The 21,998-nt window shown below is 41.2% G+C and overlaps 2 protein-coding genes across 2 annotated transcripts in view; one reads left to right on the top strand and one right to left on the bottom strand.

Annotated features, from left to right (window-relative positions):
* rcc1l (RCC1 like) overlaps positions 1-19,013 on the bottom strand; it is a 125,523-nt gene extending 106,510 nt beyond the window's left edge. Inside the window, exon 1 of the mRNA XM_078286853.1 lies at positions 18,927-19,013. The gene's annotated coding sequence lies outside the window, so the exon portion shown is untranslated. The remainder of the gene's footprint in view (positions 1-18,926) is intronic.
* On the top strand, positions 3,091-21,485 carry lig3 (ligase III, DNA, ATP-dependent). Its single transcript, XM_078286852.1, has 21 exons — positions 3,091-3,172; positions 4,496-5,071; positions 6,078-6,206; positions 6,719-6,934; positions 7,355-7,506; positions 7,675-7,841; positions 8,882-8,959; positions 9,080-9,248; positions 10,061-10,216; positions 11,015-11,146; positions 11,390-11,469; positions 12,597-12,684; positions 12,999-13,076; positions 13,242-13,365; positions 15,919-16,061; positions 16,168-16,242; positions 16,785-16,931; positions 18,034-18,184; positions 19,271-19,350; positions 19,522-19,605; positions 20,481-21,485. Exons 2-21 carry the CDS (start codon positions 4,516-4,518, stop codon positions 20,712-20,714), a joined length of 3,039 nt encoding a protein of 1,012 aa, XP_078142978.1. The 5' UTR covers positions 3,091-3,172; positions 4,496-4,515; the 3' UTR covers positions 20,715-21,485.
* The last annotated feature ends 513 nt before the right edge of the window (positions 21,486-21,998 follow it).

The following is a 21,998-nucleotide window of genomic DNA, read 5'->3' as shown; positions in this document are numbered from 1 at the left end:
CTACTACTAGTAGTACTGCTACTACTAGCCGAGTAAGGAGTCTGAATGCTCCAACTGGCCTGCTTGACCAGGATGTCACTCACAGCTTTGGTGGCTGTGGTGACAAAGGTCTCTGATCCCAACTTCTCCATGACTTCACTAGAGGAGAAAATAGATGCTTGACTAGCATCCTTGCTTTGAGACAGTGCTGAGTCTTCTTTGTCCTCGACTTTCGCAATGTCTTCAACCTCGGTCTGCCATCGCTGCGATCGTGTGCTGCGCCTCTCCATTCTTCCAAGGCATCTCTTCAATATGGCAGCTACACGATCTACCATATCACCCAGAGCGTTGGTGCAAGATATGCAGCCACTCACAAATGCCACTGGCACCTGATTGTTTGAAACAGGGGTCTGGCTGGCCAGAGACAGGGCAGAGTTCACCTTCTGCGCCACCTCTTTCCCAATCAACTGGGTAAGCTCCACTGAGCTCACAGATTTCTCCGTCGGGATGTCTAGAGCTTCAGTGAAACATTCATGAAGCGACTCACCGAGGCTTGCATGAATGCGTTCCTCAGACACACTCAAAGAATCTGTGGTGCCATACTTCCTGATGTAACTGAAAGCCAAAGGCAGTAGAACACCCAGGATAGATGAGGTGGATACCTGACAGATGTCCTGTATCATGTCCACCAGCAGAGTCGTCATGGCGCAGTCGATGTTGCCGGCTGCTATCATTCTCCACTGCTGTGGAGTGAGTTTATCCAGGTGCTGCCTGGCTAGAGGTATGAGGACCTCCAATCGCATTAATGGGATTTCCCCATCCATATTCGTAGCATTCATATCATCCATGGTAGGATGATATGAATGCATTTGTTGTTGCCTACTCTCGCTCTCAATTGTCTGCTCCCCGCTTACAACACACTAAAAATGCCGTTTGTGAGTCACAGTGACTAACGTGGCAACTCAGCTGTTGATCCTGGACTTATAAACCTTCCGAATTGTTACGTCATAATCGTTTGACGTCATAAACGCATCTGGCCAATAGAGTTGAAACGGCGGGTTCCAGCGTTTCCCATTCATTTTTCCCATTGGAAATTTGATCGTTAGCCATAACGTTTTTACAGTATAAGATAGACTTTTCTGAGTTTCTTGTCGAAACCTATGCGTTACGCTAGCCAGAATAACCACAAAATGAGACTTCTTTTTGGCGTTCAGCCTTCAAAATAAAATCGCGATATTTTAAACGTGCAGAAATACTGTTTTAAGCCAATGAAAGGAATAGTTCACCCTAAAATGAAAATTCAGTCATTACTCACCCCCATGACAGTAGAAAATCGGGTAAGGTTTGTTAGTCCATACAGCAGTTGCTGTCTTCACAGTGAAAAAAATAATAATAATAATTCAAGTCTCTTGAAGCCAAAAGATCCCAAAGTGACTTGTAATGGCCGACATTTACAACATTATTTAGCTGAAGTCTCCACTCTAACTAGATAGGTAAGGCTAGCTCGAATTAGCAGAAACAAGATTTCCGGTGTGACCGTTTATCCTTCAAAATAAAAGCGCGAAATTTTAAATAGATAGAAATACTATTTTAAACTACTTTGCCCCAATTACTTTGTATTTAATCGTCCAATTCAATAAGTGAGCACCAATATTAATATTTGATGTCCACTTTAGTCTCTGTTCTGTTTATATTCTGCACAGTGTAATACATGCAGCATTTATAGTTAAAATGGCACATATGGCATTTTTCATTATTATTATGACAAAACAACAGCTAAGACAGCGATTTCAGCTAAGTAATGGTGTGTATGAATGAATGAATGAATGAATTAATGACATTTTATTTTCGTGTCATGCCAAATTAATGGCCCACCCCACATGAGATTACATGACAGTGTTTTGCCAACCCCAAAAAAATAGGGCAAGGCTCAGATGGAGAGAGAGCCCTGGGCGACCCAGTTTCTTTGAGCGTACCAACAAAGCGGCCAGTTTCAACATGAAGAGGTAATATACCTGATCTAATTTGAGCACACAATGATCTTTTCTTTCTGGTGAAATTATACTTATAATTTTCAGTAACATAATCACTTTTAATCACACAATATGTTCTAAGTTTAGGTTTATTCCATATCTCTAAGGCCCATTTCTCTTTCAGTTGACAAAAAAACAGTTCTTTAATTAAATGAGTATCTACTTTTACTTTTGGAACATAAACTTCCTCATGTGTAAATGCCCTCAGGTGTAAATGTCGGTCTTTTCAAGTCACTTTGGGATCTTTTGGCTTCAAGAGCCTTGGATTATGCTGGGAGAGCTGCATGGAGCCATTTCATGGTTGTTTTCTGTTATTTTTTGAATTGAGAGAGTACACTCTTTTCAAGGACTTGAATGAATGGGAGTTTGAATTATTTACAAACAGAGTGGTGACAGTGGCTTTCATTTGGCTGATTTTGACCCGCTATGACCTAGAGGGCAGAGGGACCCCAGCTGTTTTCTTTATGCTTATTTGTTCATTTCATAGCTTATTTGTGATGTGATATTTTCAGAATAAAAGCGTAATTTCTACAAATCCACAACACTCAAATATTGACTAAAAAAAATATTTTTGCTCAAAAAACAAATAATTAAACAATATATTTGGCTCATGTCTGCATGATTCATGTCCAAAGACGTTCCAAATTGTTCTCCAGTCACAGAGTGAAGGCATGTTTTATATTACTTACACTGTGACATAGGCTATTTCACACAAAAGACAAATTGAGAGCTAGACCAATTAGAGGGCCAGAGTGTGAGGAGCTTGGCAGATTACTAGAGAACACCTCTGCATTTAGCCTTTACACCACTACACTGGCAAATGCAGACCCCAGGTCTTTAGCAGCAGGTAATGGAAGTGGAATAGGAAAAGACACCTGTGTGTTCAGAAAGATCAAACATGAACAGTGACACTATATGTGTCACTGATCTTGAATTTGACAATTAAATACTAAGTAGGCCTAATTGGTTTAAAACAGCATTTCTGCATGTTTAAAATCTCGCGCTTTTACTTTGAAGGCTAAACGGCCAAACCGGAAGTCTTGACGCATCTAGCTGGCGGAACACAAGCCCTTAACTTGACACTGGTCTGCAGAGCTATACGCAAACAATGAGGTGGTGTGGAGAAACAGTGTGATAATATCTCACTAAGCTTCTTCAAGGTACAGTAAATTTGTGCAGAAAAATTAGCAACCGTCCAGTTTTTTTCATTAAGACTGGTTGGTTTGCAGTCTGTTAGCCAGCTAGCTAGTCCCTCTTGGATAAACAGGCAGTTGTTATTGTAGCTAAAGCTAATTAGTTAGCCTAACACTTGCCATCATGTCGTCTAACTAACACGTAGCCTATCTTGTACACGAACGTTAACTTGTTTTGTAACGGAAAGCAAGTTAACGTTTACTGGAGACGTATCTCTTGATACATACAGGCAAGGCTAGTCAACGAATTTTTCTGTAAGGTTAAGTTATTCAGGCGTCAAATGATATCCTTTTAGTGCCATGTGTCGTCAAACCGTCCCTTTATCACGTTTGTTCTTTGGTTTCCTTGTATCAGAACTGTAATGGATTACAGTTTAGTAGAATACATGGCAAAAATGTCAAAGTGCACACCAGTTCGTTATATAATATGTATGTATGACGGGAATCCTGATTGGAAGAAACATTACACCACCAGCTTATTCTTTGTCTTATTGAGCTGTGTGCGGTTTTCCAAACACCATTAGACTTCTGTAACGTTAACGTTACTCAAGCTATACACAAGTTTCCCCAAATTAAAACGATTTTAGGACGTGTGTATTATTTTGTGTTATGTCCATGTTTTGAACATATTGTATGTTTTGGATTCTGATGGGGGTCCTAAACTTGTGTATATAGAACTGTCAGAGAGATGAGTGGAAAGGTTGTTTGTAAATGTTTGACACTGGATTGATGATATTTGGGTTAATTACAGCTGGTTACAGTTTGCAATGGAGATGTGAATGTGTTTAAACTCTCAAGAACTGATCATTAATGCTCAGCTGAAGAAAGCAGCAAGCTAAATTTACCTATGGGGATCAGTAAAGTGTCACATTACAATAAAAAGATCTGAAACATCCACCATTTGATGTCTGAGGAAGTGCTTGAGCAAGATCATGCAGTTAGTCACAAGGATTTAATGGGAGGCGTAACTGGGTGTTATCTGCATAGCCATGAAAAGAGACATCATGGTTGCTAATGATACAGAAAGAGGGGAGGATGGGGCCTAAAATTGAGCCCTGTCCACAGGTGATGTGCTGAGAAAGATGATGAATGACTATGGAAGAGATGGCTCTGTTGGAGAGATAGGGTCTAAGCCAGATCAGGGCTGAGTCTCAGATACCCACCCATTGCTTAAGGAGGTCAGTTAAGGCAGTTAAGTCTTGCCTGCATGCTATCTGATGGCTTGTAAATTGTAAGAACAACATGATTTATTATCTCTTTTCAACTATTATATCCCTTTTCTTTTCCTAGGTTGTATCTAACTTAACTGGATGCAGAGGCCCTTTGTTTTTTTGGCTCATAAGGCTGTCTACCTAGGACTACAACCGTTGGGACAATTTGTCAGTTGTCAGCTTCTCTGGAAAGTGTGTAGAGCTCATTCTGTCTCTTCGTGCTTTAAACGTATACCTCCAGCCAGAGGTAATTTTCATTTTTGCAGGTTGGAAAGTTGCCATTTCTCCTCAGTATCCCATAAGCACAGTCTCCTCCAGAACGCTCCTCTCAGGCTTTCCTGGAGTCAGTGTTTCACCAACCAGCCAGATATGGCAGAACAGAGGTTCGTTGTGGAGTATGCCAAGCGTGGCACCGCGGGATGTAAGAAATGCAAGGACAAAATCCAGAAGGGCATGGTGCGCATAGGGAAGGTCGTGCCAAACCCTTTCAGCGAGTCTGCAGGGGAGATGAAAGAGTGGTATCATGTGAAGTGTATATTTGAGAAGCTGGAGAGGGCAAGGGCCACCACGAAGAAGATTGAGGACATCACAGATCTGGAGGGCTGGGAGGAGCTGCAGGACGAGGACAAGGAGCTCATAAATAAACATGTTTCAGGTACAACAGACAGATTGTCCACACACTCACAAGTCACTTTTTTCTCTACTGTCCCAAAGCCATCCCCAAATACAATTCCAAGCATCCAAAAGAGCATGCAAAGAATCCCAAATAAAATATACCACTAGTTCTTAGTTGTGTTATAGTTGCATTCAAATTGTCTTGGGGCCTTGAGTTGCAAAGACACGATGGGTGGGACGAGTTTGTTTTTTCACTGCTAAATATAATTGCAGCCTTAAAGTAGGTTAGCGGCCTTGTTGTCAAAAAGTCCAAGTGAGTCAACCATTTAAAATGATGCATATTTGGCAGCAGGGTGGCATAGTGAGTAGGGTTCAAGCCCTCGTGACAACAAACATTCTCCCTGCTGAAGTGCCTTTGAGCAAGACACTGAATCCCTACCAGCTCCAGGACTGCTGCTCTGTAGCTGAGCCTGACCTCTGACCTCCCTGTGGTGCGGCAGGGGACAAGTAAAAAAGACACCTTTCCCCTTCATGTGATCAGTACAATATCACATATTTGGAATAAGTGAACAACCAATAAAACTAACCAGAGGTTGTAGTAAAAGTGTTTCTCATTACCATCCAAAGTCTCATTTCACACCGTGGTAGGTGTGTCAAAGTCGGCTGCACCTAATTTCTCCAGTTGGCTAACCTGTTCCACCAGGAGGACATATTGGATAATTCAGCTGGTTGTTACAAATACCTGCATCCTCAATAACAAAGCAGCCCTCAATAACATTACAGATAAAAAGAATCGGAGCAACATCTTATCAGGATTTCCACATCACAAGATTGTAACTACAATAAATACCGGCCAATAAGTTTACATAAGATTTTGTCTTTTTTATGTTATTAATCTTAGTAACCATTTCAAAGTGAAGGGTAAGGTAAAGCTGGGCCGCTTTTTTCTTAGAAATGCTAATTTAAACAGTGTGATACTAGTATACTGTTATGCTATGTTATATTCAGCCAGGACAAGTGCTGAGCATGGTTTCTTCCTCTTGTAGACCTGATGGCCAAAGTCAATGCAAGTCCAAAGAAGAAGGTGCAGGCCAAGTTAAACAACACTGGCCTACTGATGGCTCCTCCTGCCGACCCATCCATGAACGCTCCACGCAAGTTCTCAGGATTCACTGGTAAGATATGACATCCCAGCAAAGCCTTGGTCCCGAAGAAAACCCCCCAAAAAACAAAAAAACTCTGATCCTGGTTGGCAAATTGCTTGTTAGGGGCCAGGCAGCTCTGCTGCCGGTCCCTATTGTTTTTTCCAATTTCCCAAAACAGAAAAACTCCATTTACCATTTACATAGCTCATTTAAAATCTAGACTCTAGAGCAGCAAGTAGGGACCCCTTGTTTTTAATCTAGACTGTGGAACAGCCAGTAGGGACATGGAGGAAGAACTGTGACCCGACTCCTATGTTTAAAAGGTCTGATCAGTAAAATCTTAAAATCAATTCTGAAACTAACAGGTAACCAATATAAAGATTTATATATACAGTATATGTGTGTAAAAATTGGGGGATGTGATCTTGTCTTTTTGTTCTAGTAGGAATCCTAGCTGTTGTACCATACATTGTCGAATCATTCCCAACACTCCATCATGCAGTCGGCTTCAGTCATATCATTGTACTCCACTGTCCTGTCAGCTACGAAGGCCGGGAGCTCCAGCAGCCCGGGACCATCCTCTTCCCCAGCCAAAGCCAGCCAAGGCAGCACCCTGTCGGCCCAGCTTTGTGACCTAAAGCACAAGGACTGCCTTCTCAGAGAGTTTCGCAAGCTGTGTGCCATGGTGGCAGACAAGAACGGTTACAATGTCAAGACGCAGATCATCGAGAACTTCCTGAAGAAAGGCTCTGGGGGAGGTTGGTATAATTAGACCACTCATAACTTGTGTAATCACTGGTTTCACTCTCCCCACTGTTATCTCCCATGTACAGGTCTAGAATTCTAAGACTAAATTAACAGTAACAATCTTATATACCATAATCATCCTGTTGTTATCAAATGGGAGTTTGTAGTGAAATGTGAGGCTATTTGGGGGTCCTTGACACAAAAATGTTTGAGAACCCCTGGCTTATGCTTATGCTTATTTTGTACATCACCTCCTCACAATACAAATAGTTTTTTGAAAGGAGGTGAACATCCTTTTGCTATCACACCGTTTGATACAAGTAGAATTAGTCTGTCTGGATTTCAGCAGCATAGCTTGCGGCAAAATCCAGGCTGGCCAGGTTTGTTCTAGATAAAGTGAATTTTGTACATTTTCTGCTCCTCCATCCCAGATAAGTTCCATGGAGATGTTTACCTGACAGTGAAGCTGCTGCTGCCAGGTGTGGTAAAGAGTGTCTATAACCTCAATGACAAACAGATCGTCAAACTCTTCAGCCGCATATTTAAAGGCAACCAGGACGCCATGGTGCGAGATCTGGAGCAGGTCCGTACACTACATGTTCTCAGACAGATATTGTCAGACTGAAAATAAATCTCACTGGATATCTCATTCTAGGTCAATAGACTCTTGACATAGCCCCATAAAAATGATGATAGAGGAACAAAATGTCAAGGAATGATCTGTACAACCTGTGTCTTTATAATTTCCAAGGGGGATGTGTCTGAGACGGTGAGGATGTTCTTCGAGGAGAGTAAATCATTTCCTCCGGCTGCCAAGAGCCTCCTGACCATCCAGGAAGTGGACGCATCGCTGACCCGCCTGGCCCAGCTGACCAAGGAGGATGACCAGCAGAAGGAGCTGGAGGATATTGCCAGAAAGTAATACATCATTGATCTGCCTGGTAGTTGGGCTGAGCAATAGTACAGTCTAGATAGTTATCACAGTAGAATTTACCCAAATAAGAATGATAAGCTTAGGAGAACTGCTGTATTTTCTTTAAAACTGATTCAAACATCCACTTTCCAAAAGCGACGTTAAAGAAAAACAGCTCTTCAAGGAATACAACAATTTGGCCAAAGAAATGCCACACAGCATCAACATAGGCTTGCTTGGCTATTTTCAAGTCAGACAAAATGCATGGCAACATACTGTTCCAAAATATCTTGGTGACCTGTGTTAAGGTGAGAAACAGCCAATTCCAATAAGCACTAACACTAGTAATACTAATAATACAAATAATGATTCCTCACCTTCTCTTGTGCAGCCAGACGTCTCTCTCTGTTTGACTTCATTTTAGTGTTGGACCTGCCCGTGATTGATTTTACTTGTGTTCGACCCCAGAAGCAAACTGTTTAAATTGTAGTGCACTAATACAACTGCCAGTGTCTATGTGTAAAAACCAGAAAGATTGATTTCTTTTCATGGTGGTTGTTAACAGCCACAGTTATTTGTTTCCTTTTATTTATTTTTTGTTGTTGTTGGCTGATGTAGGATTTTAGGTAGTTTCTTTTTATAGACTGTCTGCCTCAGGCATGTAGCCACTATGTGTATATTAGATGGACATTTTTCCTCTCCACAGCAGCAAAGTTGAGGGTGAGACTATGGCTTGGCCTGTACGATATCTTGGAAACTGTTGGATTAAGTGTATTGAGTATAGCACAGAATAAAAATGTTCCGCGATACTCAATAATAGGCCTGGTTGTGGTACTTGAGATCAATGGGGCAAAGCAAGCAGAATGATTTGAAGTTGGATTTGGAACCTTCCAAATCTTTCTATCAGCATAAGTAGTATTTTACATCCCTTCTGATCTTAACCTTTCAGATTTCTAATTCTTTTAATGCATTAATATTTGAGGATTTGCCTTACAGTTTTGACACAATGATACTGTGTAAGTTAATACTCTCTTTGTCTTCATAGATGCACCAGCAATGACCTGAAATGTATCATTCGACTTATTAAGCATGACTTGAAGATGAATGCTGGAGCGAAGCATGTGTAAGTTCCCCTGGCTTCTACTTTGCTATAAATTATGTCCTTAGAACATGTTAAAAAAAGGGAATTTGTCATGGCAAGACAAGACATTTGACTTGTCTTTCATACTTGTCTGTTATGCAGCTTGGATGCTGTGGATCCAAACGCTTATGATGCCTTCAAGGCCTCTCGCAATCTGGGTGACGTGATTGAGCGCGTGTTGAGAAACCAGCAGGAGGCGTCCAACGGTTCAGGACCCAGAAAACTCCTCACCATCGAGGCCTCGCTGATGACCCCCGTTCAGCCCATGTTGGTGAGGACCACCTTCACTCACTCACTCGCTCAAAATACAAGCATTTAGATACATAATGCACACATTTTCACACCAATGCACACACCGTATGAAATACTGTGCTCTCATCCCAGAGATGAAAGACAGACTGAAAAGAGGACGTTGTGATCCAATGGGAATGAATACGTATTTACTGTTTATCGAATTCTGCGGAGAGGAGGGATTTATTGGTTTATTGGTCTTATACATTCACAAATTTGTATAATGTAAGAATAGAGTACTTTACATAGAAAAATCACAAACGTATTTTAAATATTTTTGCACACTGCTACACTGATGACATGTAATGTTTCTGACCACATAAATCAATTGAGACGCGCATTACATTCACACAAGAACTGAATGAAGTTAATGTGATGTGTCCTCAAAGTAAAAGTCTCATTTCATTGCCGATTAATTATATTACGCAGCCTGTAGTAGGCCAATAGTGTAATATTCCATTTTTACTTTAGGTCTAGCTATATGAGTTATCTGTCAGGAATTAAGGGCTTTTAAGATGTAGGCAATGGGCTGAGAAACAGCAGGTTATGAACACAGAGAGACTAAACTCGCTAAATTTGAAATAGATTCTTCAAAACTGTATAAACTACACAAAATGTTGCTTTAATGTGTTAATGTTCTTTTAAGGAAATAGTGCTTCAGAGGCTTAGAGACTGGCTGGATTTTTGCCACTGGTGTAACTAAAGAAAATGTTTGATGGTGTTGCCAGAAAAAAGTCACTAAATGCAATCAATTACTCCATGAAAAACAAATGTTTTCTTTTGTAATTCCAGGCAGAGGCATGTAAGTCCATTGAGTACGCCATGAAGAAATGCCCCAACGGGATGTATTCTGAGATAAAGTATGACGGAGAACGCGTGCAGGTCCACAAGAATGGAGACAACTTCAGCTACTTCAGCCGCAGCCTCAAGCCGGTGTTGCCGCACAAAGTGAGTCAGTGTAATCATTCACACGCATACATACACATACATGCAAGCACACACCCACGCAGCTCCCCTAGGCTAGATACCAGTCAGGATGGCACTGCAGGTCAGAGTGGAAATCTCAGCATGAGGCCATGAGCCGTATACAAACAAGGATAAATAGCTTCATTTCATGCCCAGTAGCCCCTCAAACCACTAGAGGTTGCTGCTGTGCGTGCATTCTATATCTCCAAGCATCCCTGGACTCTAGTTAGCTTCCAAAGCACACATTTTGACTCCTACCAAGCACTAAGCCACTGGGGAAAAGGCAGTCGAGTTTAAAAAAAAATAAAAAAAACCTTGGGGCTTTTATACATGAGGATTTTTTTGGGATGTGTACGAGCCATGTGCCTAAACCCATCCAAATACTTATAGGCCTCTCCGCTTCCCCTTACTTTCTGTTCTCACACTTCTGAAAGACCTTTTTGATGATAAAAGCCTTTTTCTTTACCATTAAGGTCTACCTAGCTGCTATTTCAGCTTGTCACATTGGTATTGATGACAGTTACCTGGAGGAGCACCTTTCAGTCTAAACAGAATGCGATAAAGGTAGACGCTGAGGCAAAATGAGTTCTTTGGAAGCGTAACCTGCAACGAGGGAAACAATCATGTGTAGTAACATGCATAAAATTTGATTCTTTGATTTCTGTTATTGTTCCAAATAATATTAACGATTGTTTTATTCTGATTTCTTTCTTTAGCGCCTTTCAGTTTAAGATTTCCGGTCAGTGCCTAAGCCTGTCTATGTCCATGTTAATGTTTCAGGTGGCCCATTTTAAAGATTACATTCCCCAGGCTTTTGCCGGCGGCCACAGTATGATATTGGACGCTGAGGTCCTCCTCATCGACACAAAGACCAGCAAACCCCTGCCCTTTGGGACCTTGGGTGTTCACAAGGTGAGGAACACCCCAGGCAATGTGCAGCTCAGTGTTAAGTTTGTGGACAAAATTATTCTGTCAAAACTACTGTTGTTTTTGCCAACTAAAGTAACTCAAGAGAAATATATCAACACTTGAATGGACAATGGGCATTCAATATGCTAAAACCAGTTGTTTTGTACGTTTTTGTACTTTTGGGTGGGATTTTTGCCTTTAAAGATCTAAGTGCCCACAGTATTATGAGTCTCCGTCTCCCTTCAGAAAGCAGCCTTCCAAGATGCCAAAGTGTGCCTTTTTGTCTTCGACTGCGTCTACTTCAACGGCGTGAGTCTCATGGAGAGGTGAGTTCTTGTCATTTCATCTCTGCTGTCCTCAAGACCTGTTTTCAGCCCAGTGTACAAACATTTACCCTTGGTGTCGATGGTGCAAACATCTAGTTTGCAGACAGTAATGCTATCGACAGTTTGGTCTCTGTTCAAAGCTGCTTTCTTGGCTGAAGTGTTTGCTCTATCTAGCCCAACTGTTTTGTAAACTCACAGAGGTTGAGCACCCAAAAGTGTGTGTGTCCCTTTTTACTGAACCAAATGCCAGTAAAAAACATTCATAGTGCCACAGAGAAAAAAATACAACCTTAAATTCAAATTATCAGTAATAAATTTGCTGATCAAAACGGGAGAAGCAGCAGCTAGAGATTTCTCTGTGGATCCCAAGAGAATGACGAAAACAACGAGGTGAACTTGAACGTTTAATGGAGATAGATCAGAAAAGAGCGCGAGCGCAGGGTGTGAGAGAAAGAAAGCCGGCTGTGAGCTGGAAGCCGAAGTGTGTGAGTGGATCCACAGCATGCGGGCAAAACATCTCGAGTCTCCCGCAAGATGATAAGGTTGAAAGCTAGGGAACTCTACACCACCGAGAGTGACAGCAGCCAGGACGACTTTTCAGCGAGTGCCGGGTGGCTTGACAGGTTCCTGAACCACAATGGCAGAGAGGAGGATGATGAACAGTTGAACAGTGAACCGGTAGTTGAGGACGAGGATGAGGTGGAGGGCGAGTGGTAGGAGTGAGTAGCCTATAGGTCTTTTACACCATGACTTTTGGCTTTAAGCCCAGTTGGTGGCCTGCTGTAGCGCATGTTTTCTTGGGTTCCTACCTACTGATACGTTTCGACCAGTGTTGGGAAAGTTACTTAAAAAATTCCTCTTTAAAACCTGTTTGTCATTCAGAAAATATTCTTGCACTACAGCAGCCTTAAGACAGAAAATGTTCTAGTAGTTTCCCACTTTTTCTTTAACTTTTGCGAAAAGAATTTAAGGCCCGTCCCAAATAGATGCCTGTCCCAACTATAGGCCGGGTAAAGCAAATAAAAGTTCAGGCTTCTAATGGACATTGAGTAAACAAACACATGTATCCACTCACACTTATTCAGAGTGTACTGTACAACAGTTTTGTTTTTTTTTGTCATCCCCAGGCCTCTGCGTGAACGCAGGAAGTTTCTGCATGACAACATGGTCGAAGTCCCCAACAGGATCCTGTTCTCAGAAATGAAGCATGTCACTGTAAGTAAAACAATTCAACAGGGTTTCCACTGTATGTATTCAGCTGCAACAGCCCACTGTAGCAAGGTTGTTACCTGCTGCACCAAGAGATTTACTGTGATGCATTGTTGGTAGGTTTCAGTGAAAAGGCATTATACATCAAAAACTGATTCTATACCTGTGTGTTGCATTATCTGTGACTTTGATGGATATTGCCCAGTAATTTGCCTACGCTGAAAATGGGTACAGCAAGCTGATGGTCTTTTTTGAAATTTCTCCATGTGAGACGCACATGCCTGTATCTTTGTTCATATTATTTTGTGTGTGTGTGCCAGAGGGCAGGAGACCTGGCCGATATGATCACTCGGGTCATCAGGGAGGGACTTGAAGGCCTCGTGCTGAAAGACATCAAGGTGAGATGCTTTGATATTTTCCATATTAGATAGCATCTACAAATGGAATCAGATAGAGGGGAATTGGCGTCAATACTGGTGGTGATAAATCCTGTTTGGAAATGAGAGATGTGCAGACGTAGTGGACACATTAAGATGATAAAGCTGTATAACTGTCTGTCTAAGGGCACCTATGAACCGGGGAAGCGCCACTGGCTGAAGGTGAAGAAGGACTACCTGAACGAAGGGGCGATGGCTGACACTGCTGACCTGGTGGTGCTGGGGGCCTTCTACGGAAAAGGCTCCAACGGTCTGTTAAGTCTTAAACATCCGGTCCACTGATTTCTATATTCAGTCATAAAAAGCTCGATATGGATTTCTAATGCAAGAAGTGTGACTTGTTAGTTCACATTACTAAGAAATCCAAGTGTTGTTTGATGCCATTTGCAGACAAAGCGTGTAGTACAGGTTGAATCAAACCCTTCCTTCTAATTGCAGCATCCACTGCATGACAATATTTATTTTTCATTGAGGAACAAATATCCAGTGCTGGCACTTCGCCACCCATAGACAATCCGTAATGGAAGCATGGTAATTTCGGCTAGTTTGGCAAGAAGCTAGCAGACTGAGAGGACAGACCACCTCATGACCAATCAGAGCATTCATTCAATTCAGGGTATATTTTGACATCGTGTATACCAGGAAGTAGATTGGATGTATAAAACGGTTTGATTCTGTTGACAATCAGAGGAAGAGTTTCTCAAAGGGTGTCATATTTCTGCAACATTGACAGTTATATCTTGGTAACTTCACATTAACAGGCCCTTTATTAAACAGTGCCATGAGAGTGGGAAATGCCATTGTCATTGCACTGGACCTTTTTATATACATGAGGAATCAATGCTCTTGTAGTGCAGCCTTGTAATTCAGTGGGCCAATAATAATCAGAATAATCTTTATTTATGGAGTGCTCAGCAAAACAGAGTTACAAAGTGCTTCACAAGTAAAATAGAAATGTGAGCAATAAACAAAAACATGAACAATAAATGAAGAAGAAAAAAGAATAAAATACAAAAGGGCAAATGCGTAGAATAATTAAGGCAAGAATAAAAACAAAATGGAGACTTGTTCAAGTAAAAGCAAGCCCCAAAACGTGTGTTTTTAAAGGAGGACATTGAGTTGGCCGCTGGTTCCGGAGCCTAGAAAGCTCCATCAGCCTTTAGTTTACAGCCTGTGGACTGTGAGTGTCTCATAACCATGGGCCATGGAGGGCCCAGAGTCTGCAGGTTTTTATTCTAGGCAAACACTACACCAGGTGATTTCATTGATTAGTTCCTCCTCTCTGACTGAAGGTGTGCTAATCGGTGAAATCACCTGGTGCAGTCTTTGGTTGGAATGAAAACCTGCAGACTTTCGGCCCTCCATGGCACGATGCCCATCCCTGAGCTAGATATGAGTCCAAAAAATGCCTTAAAAGTAATCTATAAAAAAGTATATGCTGTGTACATGTGATGATGTAGGTTGGGAGTTGTTATTTTCCCAGTATCTTCCCTCTCCACTGTATATATATATATATATATATATATATATATATATATATATATATATATATATATATATATATATATATATATATATATATATATTTTCTGAAAGTCATATCTTAAAAGTAAAGTAAAAACATATACATTCTGTAGTGTGCACGAATATGCTGAGGTGGTAAGTGCAACTGCCTCAGAGATGATGATGATAGTAATACAGCTATATTGTTTTTACTGTATTTCCAATGCACTCTTTTTATACTCTTATTTTAAAAGCAGGAATCAACAATTCAGCTCTGCAAAAACAGGATAAACACACAGTAGCAGCGTTTCATGTGTGGAATATGCAGACAGAACATAGTACATTTTTGTTTTTTTTCCACCTTTATTTATTCAGGGGAGTTTCACTGAGAGCAATGCTCTCTTTTTTTCAGGAACGACCTGATCACATTCACACACACATTCACACCTGGAAGCTGATCAGTACAACCACAGTCTGATCTGCTGGCCACTGAGCAGCTCCACTGGAGCGGTTGGGGTTAAGGGCCTTGCTCAAGGGCACCTCAGTGGTGGTAATGAAAGAGGGCAGGAGAGGATGACATTGGGCAACGCATACAAACAAGATTAAGTAAGGAAGTCAATGAGGAGGGTGGGTAATGAGCATAAAAACACAAGGAGCATAGTGAATGCAAAAATGTCGCAAAAACAGAGGTACAAACAGCAAAAACACAGCTAATGAAGACAGCTCATGCACTATCGTGACAAGCCAATAAAGCAATTAAGAAACAACAAATCAGAGGAAAACACTTATAATGTAGACAAAAGTTTAAAAAATGACAACTGGCAAAGACCTTTACTAGTTCTGAAGAGGCGAGTTTTTGGAAGTTCTGTGAAACTTATCGAGTATAGGCGTAAAGGACAAAAGTTTTTTCAAAATGGCCACTAGCAAAGACCTTTACAAGTTGTTTAGAGAAGTTTCTTCAAACTGTTCAGGGTTTGGCTGTTTCTCAGAGCTTGTGGCAGAGTATTTCACAGCCATGGAGCACTGTAACAGAAGGCTCGGTTGCCGCTCTGTGACTTGATCCTGCATTGGACACGCAGGAGGGGAAAGCGTTCTGCTTGACCTTTATCTCAGTTGATGTATATTAATGCAAGATTTTGTTCTTCCCACATTTCTCTCTACAAAGTAGATTACTTTCACCGCCTATTCAATAGGTCTTTACTGTCTCCAAGGGGAAAATGTTCTCTGTTCATGCTTGACAATTGAACAGGGAACATTTTCCTCAATTTCCTAACGCCGTGTGTGTTCTTCCACCCACCAGGGGGCATCATGTCCAGTTTTCTAATGGGCTGTTACGACCCCGACTCCAAGAAGTGGTGCACAGTCACCAAGTGCTCTGGAGGCTACGATGACGCCACCTTGGCCAGGCTCCAGAACGAGCTGGACGTGATCAAAATCAGCAAGGTCAGAGAAGATCCACTTAGCGGCCTGCCTGGAATGTTGAGCTGATGCAATAAAATTGAAAATTAATCTTTTGTGTGTGTGTGTGTGTGTGTGTGTCTTTCTCTAGGAGCCAAGCAAAATCCCTAGCTGGTTGAAAATCATCAAGAACTATTATCCGGATTTCATTATCCGCGATCCTGAGGTGAGATTTCACTATTCAGCACATTTGTATTTCCCAATGGGCCTGTTCATGTACAACCCAGTTGTATATCTAGGTTCTGCAGACTTTTGAATGAAATAATAAGTTAAAAAATATCTCTTGCAGATATCTTTTGCAGGAATTTCTTTAAATATATTATTCTCAAAAGCATCGTGATAATGACCACCGATGCTACATTAGAGAGCCGTGAGCTGCTTTCTATCAGCATATTTCAAATATTGAAAGGAGTACTTGATTGAAAATTCTTTCAAACTCAAAGATTGAAAAGAAGACGTGATTGAAAAGAGACTTTCAGACTTAGAATATTGAAAAGAGGACTTCATAATGAAATCCTCATACCGAAAGAGTTTCTTCCCTTAAACCATAATAGTCATGGCTTTTTGCCATAAAAGCAGAAGTAAGATCAGTCGTGAGATTTTTTTTTTTTCCTCAAAAGTGAAGAGTCATATATCTACCATCCTCAAAAATCTGATCTGATTTATGTTTCATCTGCTGCTGCTGTTGTTTTCTTCTCTCCGCTGTAGCAAGCACCGGTCTGGGAAATCACGGGCGCAGAGTTTTCCAAATCGGAGATGCACACAGCAGACGGCATCTCCATCCGCTTTCCCCGCATGACCCGCATACGTGACGACAAGGACTGGAAGAGCGCCACCAACCTGCACCAGCTTAAAGTAGGAACAACTCTGTGCTGATTCACGGCATTGCGAGCATGAGCGAGTGCAGATTCTGTGCAGTCCCACGGTGCATTCGTGCCGATAACCTATATAGGATTGTAGGAGTTTGAAATTTCATAGCTAAGGTGCAAAGATAAAAACAGAACTTTTTACTTCCTTTTATTAGATGCTGCTCATTCAAGAACAGACATGATTTGTGGAAAAAGATTTTTTCAAATGCGGTTTAACTGTAATGAAGTCTGCGAGCATGCAGTTATAGAGGAGCGAAGTGTCTCGGTCCTGACTGAATAACTTGAATTTGGCTGTTGATGCCCAAGGCGCCATGGGAAAAATTTGTTTTGATTCAAGTAATGTCACCTAACCATAGTTTTTTTTTTTTTTTTAAAGAGATGACAGGCCAAAAAAGTGATAACAAATATGCCTATGAGATATTGGCCGCAAAACAGCCAAAAATCATTTTTCTTTGGTCACAGATCAATAAGCTATCCACTTTAAAAACAAGGGCACAGAGATCCTAGTCACTGCTTCTTTGATATTGCCCCTTCCTGAAATACTGTATAATTAGTTTCTGCCATTGCAAATTTGCTTAGCATTAACCAAAGCAAACCGCTGTTTAACAATTCGCTTCCATATTTCTTCTTTTGATTTCTTTTTTATTAGAGGAGCTCATGAAGTGCGCTCCGATTTACTGTTTAATGATGTCTTCCCCTGCTCTCGGGTGTCTCAGCACTAAACGTATTGAACTTGAGCTGGATTTCCATTCGGCAAGCTTTGCCCTAGGATTGTTTGAGACTATTTATATGCCTCCTTTAAGGTAGTACGTAATGAGAAATAACAAAGAATATGAGAGTGGAGGGGGATGCCATGTGATACAGGTGGTGGGTGGAGTGGAATGACAGTATATTTAGCCCACTGTTTTTTGTACCACATCAGTGATCCTGCAAACATTGACAAATTAGTTGGAATATTGGCTGAGGCTATAAAAAAAAATGCCCGCTCTAAATGATTTGAGTCCAACACAGGTATTCAATCTCTTGTGACAGGCAACAGTACATCTCTTGGCCGTAGCCCATGTTTTTCATTTTGCCTTTCTGCTTAGGAGCTGTACCGCATATCAAAGGAGAACTGTGACTTTCAAGTGACAGCCGGACCGTCCAAATCGAACGATGACAAGGGCTCATCGGGAGGGGACAGCGGAGGAAACTCCCCGTCCTCCTCCTCCCATGGAAGTGCTACACCCAAGAAGACCAGTGAGTACTCAAACTCCCAACAACCAAGGCAAAAACTAGGATTGAAAATTTGTGTTTTGGAATGTTAGTTTATAATATTATTGTGGAAATATTTAAAGCTACATTATGCAGCTTTTCACCTTGTGTCAGGAAGCGTATTGTTAGTCCCGCCCTCCACCCCCCTCAGTCAGTCAAGTTCCCGCCCCAGCACTTGTCACTCATCTTGCTGAGCTGCCCTCTAGCCTGAGGCAGAGGTAACTGGAATCCATAAAGCTTCCACAGGTGTCGAAGAAGCAGACACAGCCAATCTGCAATAAAAAAGTAACGCTGACGTTGCTTGAATGCTTGAACGTTTAGCTTGGCTGTTTCTTTTCTTGCTGCCTTCCTCCATTGTTGTTACTGCTATGGCTTCCCTGCATTTGGCCACTAGCCTCACCTTGATAGCTACAACCAGCTCATCACTGGCCACGCCTATATGACACACCCCCTGCAAATGGTATTCACAGTATTCCCATGATGTCACATGCATTTCCTACCAATATGAATGTCATCAACATTGAAAAGCCAATTTCAGGAAACGGGATTTAGGCATGAGCACACAGTCACAGACACAGACTAATAATGTATAATATATTCTATATATATATATTGTTATTTTAATGTGAAAAAATGGCATATTCCAGCTTTAAAAACATGAGGTTTGCTATGTAATGCAGGCAGATAGGTATTATTAGATTCAGTTAATGTTCAATTGAATAGTGACTTGAAAAGTGACTTGGAGTGTGGTGTGACTGTCAATGCCAGCCGTGCTGCTTTCAGTCTCTCAGAAACAGCCACCCTCCTGGGCTTTTCAGGCACAACAATGGCCTAGATTTAGCAAGAATGGGCCGACAAAAAAATTCCTGTGGAAAAAAACAGCTCATTGGTTAAAGAGGCAGAATGGCAAGAATTGTGCTAATATAATAGTTGACCCACAAAAGGATTGTAAGCTCAAGGTCCTGAAGAATTCAGGTGTTACTTTGCCCAAATGAAGGACAGAAAGAAATGGTTATGATAATGCTTGTCTGTTGCGTTTCAATTTATGTAATCCATAACATGTATTCACAGGTAACAATAGTACGCCCAAACCAAAGGCGGTGAAATCCGAACCTCGCTCTCCTGTCCCAGAAGGACCCAGTGCAAAGAAGGTACTACAGCACATGTTCACATTAGAAATAAGAGTAATCCTGTCGGCCAATTGTTGAAGCATGAACTTGAGCCGCAGAGGCTAACCTCTAAGCAGAAATGAATTGATATTCACCAGTGAAATTAAAAACCTCCACCGCCTCATATTGTAACCAAGCTCTGCTTCCCTCCAGGTGAAGAAATGTGAAAGTGTTCACAGCAACGGACAAACCAAACCAAAGGCAACGTCTCGTGTGTTGGAGCCAAGCAATGACAAGGTTAGTAAATTGTTACAACCGCACATTAAACTGTGAGTCTGCAACAAGCCCCCTTCATTTCAGACAATGCTTTCAGTGTAGTATAAAGGTGCACTGATAGCATCTGTATTATCACGATCAGTGCTGATCCAGCTCCTACGTACTCAGAACGGAAAATGAAGCTATCCCGATACCGATACTTTGATGACATGCACGCAATATAAAACATTTCCAGCAGGAGGAAAAATGTCTCTTGATGTGAAAATGCTGCTAGTTGTGAAGTTCAAATGCACAGCAGCTTTTGTTTAGAAGAGGAACCCTAGCTATGCAGGCTAAATGATATTCTGTTTTATTAGGCCTAACCTACTGCACTGTTCTTTATTCCTCAACCTATTCTGAATAAGCTGTTTCTATCTGTTCACCTATTCTGAATAAGCTGTTTCTATCTGTTCACCTATTCTGAAAAAGTAGTTTTTATCTGCCAACCTATTCTGAATAAATTGTTCTTGAGAGTCCAGTGCAAACAAAGAGAAGCTGTATCCTCTAGCCTATGTTATGTATCCTATTTTCTATTACCATTTATGTTTTTATTTGATTTAGGATAGTCTTACAACGGTCAGTACATAATTTGATTAAATGAATAAATACAACGGATGCACAATGGATTTTCCGTCCTGTAATTGTTTTGTAGGTGAACACTAGGCAGCATGAATGACTTAATGAATGAATTAAAAGTACTTAGATTGGTACTTGAATCAGCTGATCTGCTTATTCAAATGCTCTGTACTCATATGTGTTCTGAAGAAATTGAATTTCTGCACCTCTAGTATAGTATTAGCTGTATAAGGTTTAAAAAGTGATGAGTATGCTTTATGCCTTTCGCCTTCTTCCTCCAGACGTTGCTGGACATCTTCAGCGGGGTGAAGCTCTTCCTGCCCAGCTCGGTGCAGGACGTTGACAAACTGAGGCGGTACTTCGTGGCCTACGACGGAGACCTCGTACCAGACTACGACGCCGCCTCGGCCACGCACACGCTGGCCGAGCCGGGAGAAGACAGCCAGGCCAGACGAGTCACACCCAGCTGGATCTGGGAGTGTATCCGCAAGAGGCGCGTCGTACCCCCCTGCTGATAGGACACTCGACCTACCTGGTGACACGACAAACCACAACCTTTTATATGCTGCATTTACTTGCCCATGAACCAATGCATACCGTTGTAACTTAACATGAGTGTTTTACTCTAAATACACGTTAAACCATATGAACTTGGTTGATTTTCGTGGTTTAGACACAAGGACCAGATCATACTTTTAAACAAGGCGCTGGTGAGATATAGTTCCCACAATTTGGGATCAGGATAGACTGTGTCCACATGGTCAATACACTATGTTTTCAGCTACTGTTGTTTTTATTTATTGTTTTCAAGCCCTACACTTGCAAACCAGCAGGGGCCAGATACACTAGCTGATTAGTTTGGGGTTTTTAGTTTGTGCCAATTTCGGGGGATTTGGTGATCATGGTGTCCAGGAGGTAGATGTGAGTGCTGACCTTTATCATGAAGTGAGATCTGTGTGAACAAATGAATGTGTATTGTGTGCAAGATTTTGTCAATTAGGCAGAAATTTAGGTAATTAAAGTGAAATAGTTAATGCAACTAGACATGTTTGTAGAGAATATGATGAAACATTTTACAAAGAGATGTTACAATTTCCTACAAATCACAGTAGAAATGTTAGAAGAATTGGTAGTCACATTGAGATACACAATTGTTTTTTTTAGCCAAGATTAATTTGTAAGCCATTTTTTTACCCCAGCTCAAAGACTGAGTACAACCAAATTTGTCTGCGATTGAGAATGGTGGAAATGCTGACAAAAAAATAAAAAAGGTCTCAGTAACATCATTCTAATGCTGTTTATTTCCCTAAGAAATTCATGGATTCATCGGACCAATTTGCATTGCAGCTACTTGGAGAAAAAGTATTGGTATTACAAAGAGAATGAAAATGGATTACCAATGACATGACCAGTGCCTTCCTTAAGTATCGATTCCCTTGTTGTACATAAGGAACTGGGCTGTGCAAAAGGGACATTTAAGTATATTTTGTGCTCAGAAAATAACTTTTGGGGAGAGCTGTTCATGTTCCTGAATTTTCCAAGACCACAAAATAAGTGGAAGATTTCCCCTTCCTAAACTTTGATTCAGTGTGACTGCTTCAAATGTCTCTTCAAAATATCTAGATCATGAGGCTCTTGGTATAATTCTGTTTGATGCTGTCAAGTCTTTACTGCAGCTTCCTGAATCTAAATGGCTCTGAATAGCTTTTCAAGGATGATTCAGATTTACCTTTTTATCTCTGCAATACTTTGGACTACGAGGTCGACTAATTAAACGTCTAAATGTATTGAGGCTGTGA

Source organism: Centroberyx gerrardi, chromosome 11 (genome assembly GCF_048128805.1).
Source record: "Centroberyx gerrardi isolate f3 chromosome 11, fCenGer3.hap1.cur.20231027, whole genome shotgun sequence".
NCBI lineage: Eukaryota > Metazoa > Chordata > Actinopteri > Beryciformes > Berycidae > Centroberyx > Centroberyx gerrardi.
Note: the sequence above shows the minus strand (reverse complement) of the source record. Positions and strands in the feature narration are given on the sequence as shown.

Bases quoted from the DNA above. Each gene is read 5' to 3' on its own strand.
- lig3 (XM_078286852.1), top strand. From the start codon at position 4,516: ATGCAGAGGCCCTTTGTTTTTTTGGCTCATAAGGCTGTCTACCTAGGA. The intron at 6,207-6,718 runs GTAAGATATGAC...CTGTCCTGTCAG, and splicing joins CAAGTTCTCAGGATTCACTG to CTACGAAGGCCGGGAGCTCC. The intron at 13,366-15,918 runs GTCTGTTAAGTC...TCCACCCACCAG, and splicing joins CTACGGAAAAGGCTCCAACG to GGGGCATCATGTCCAGTTTT.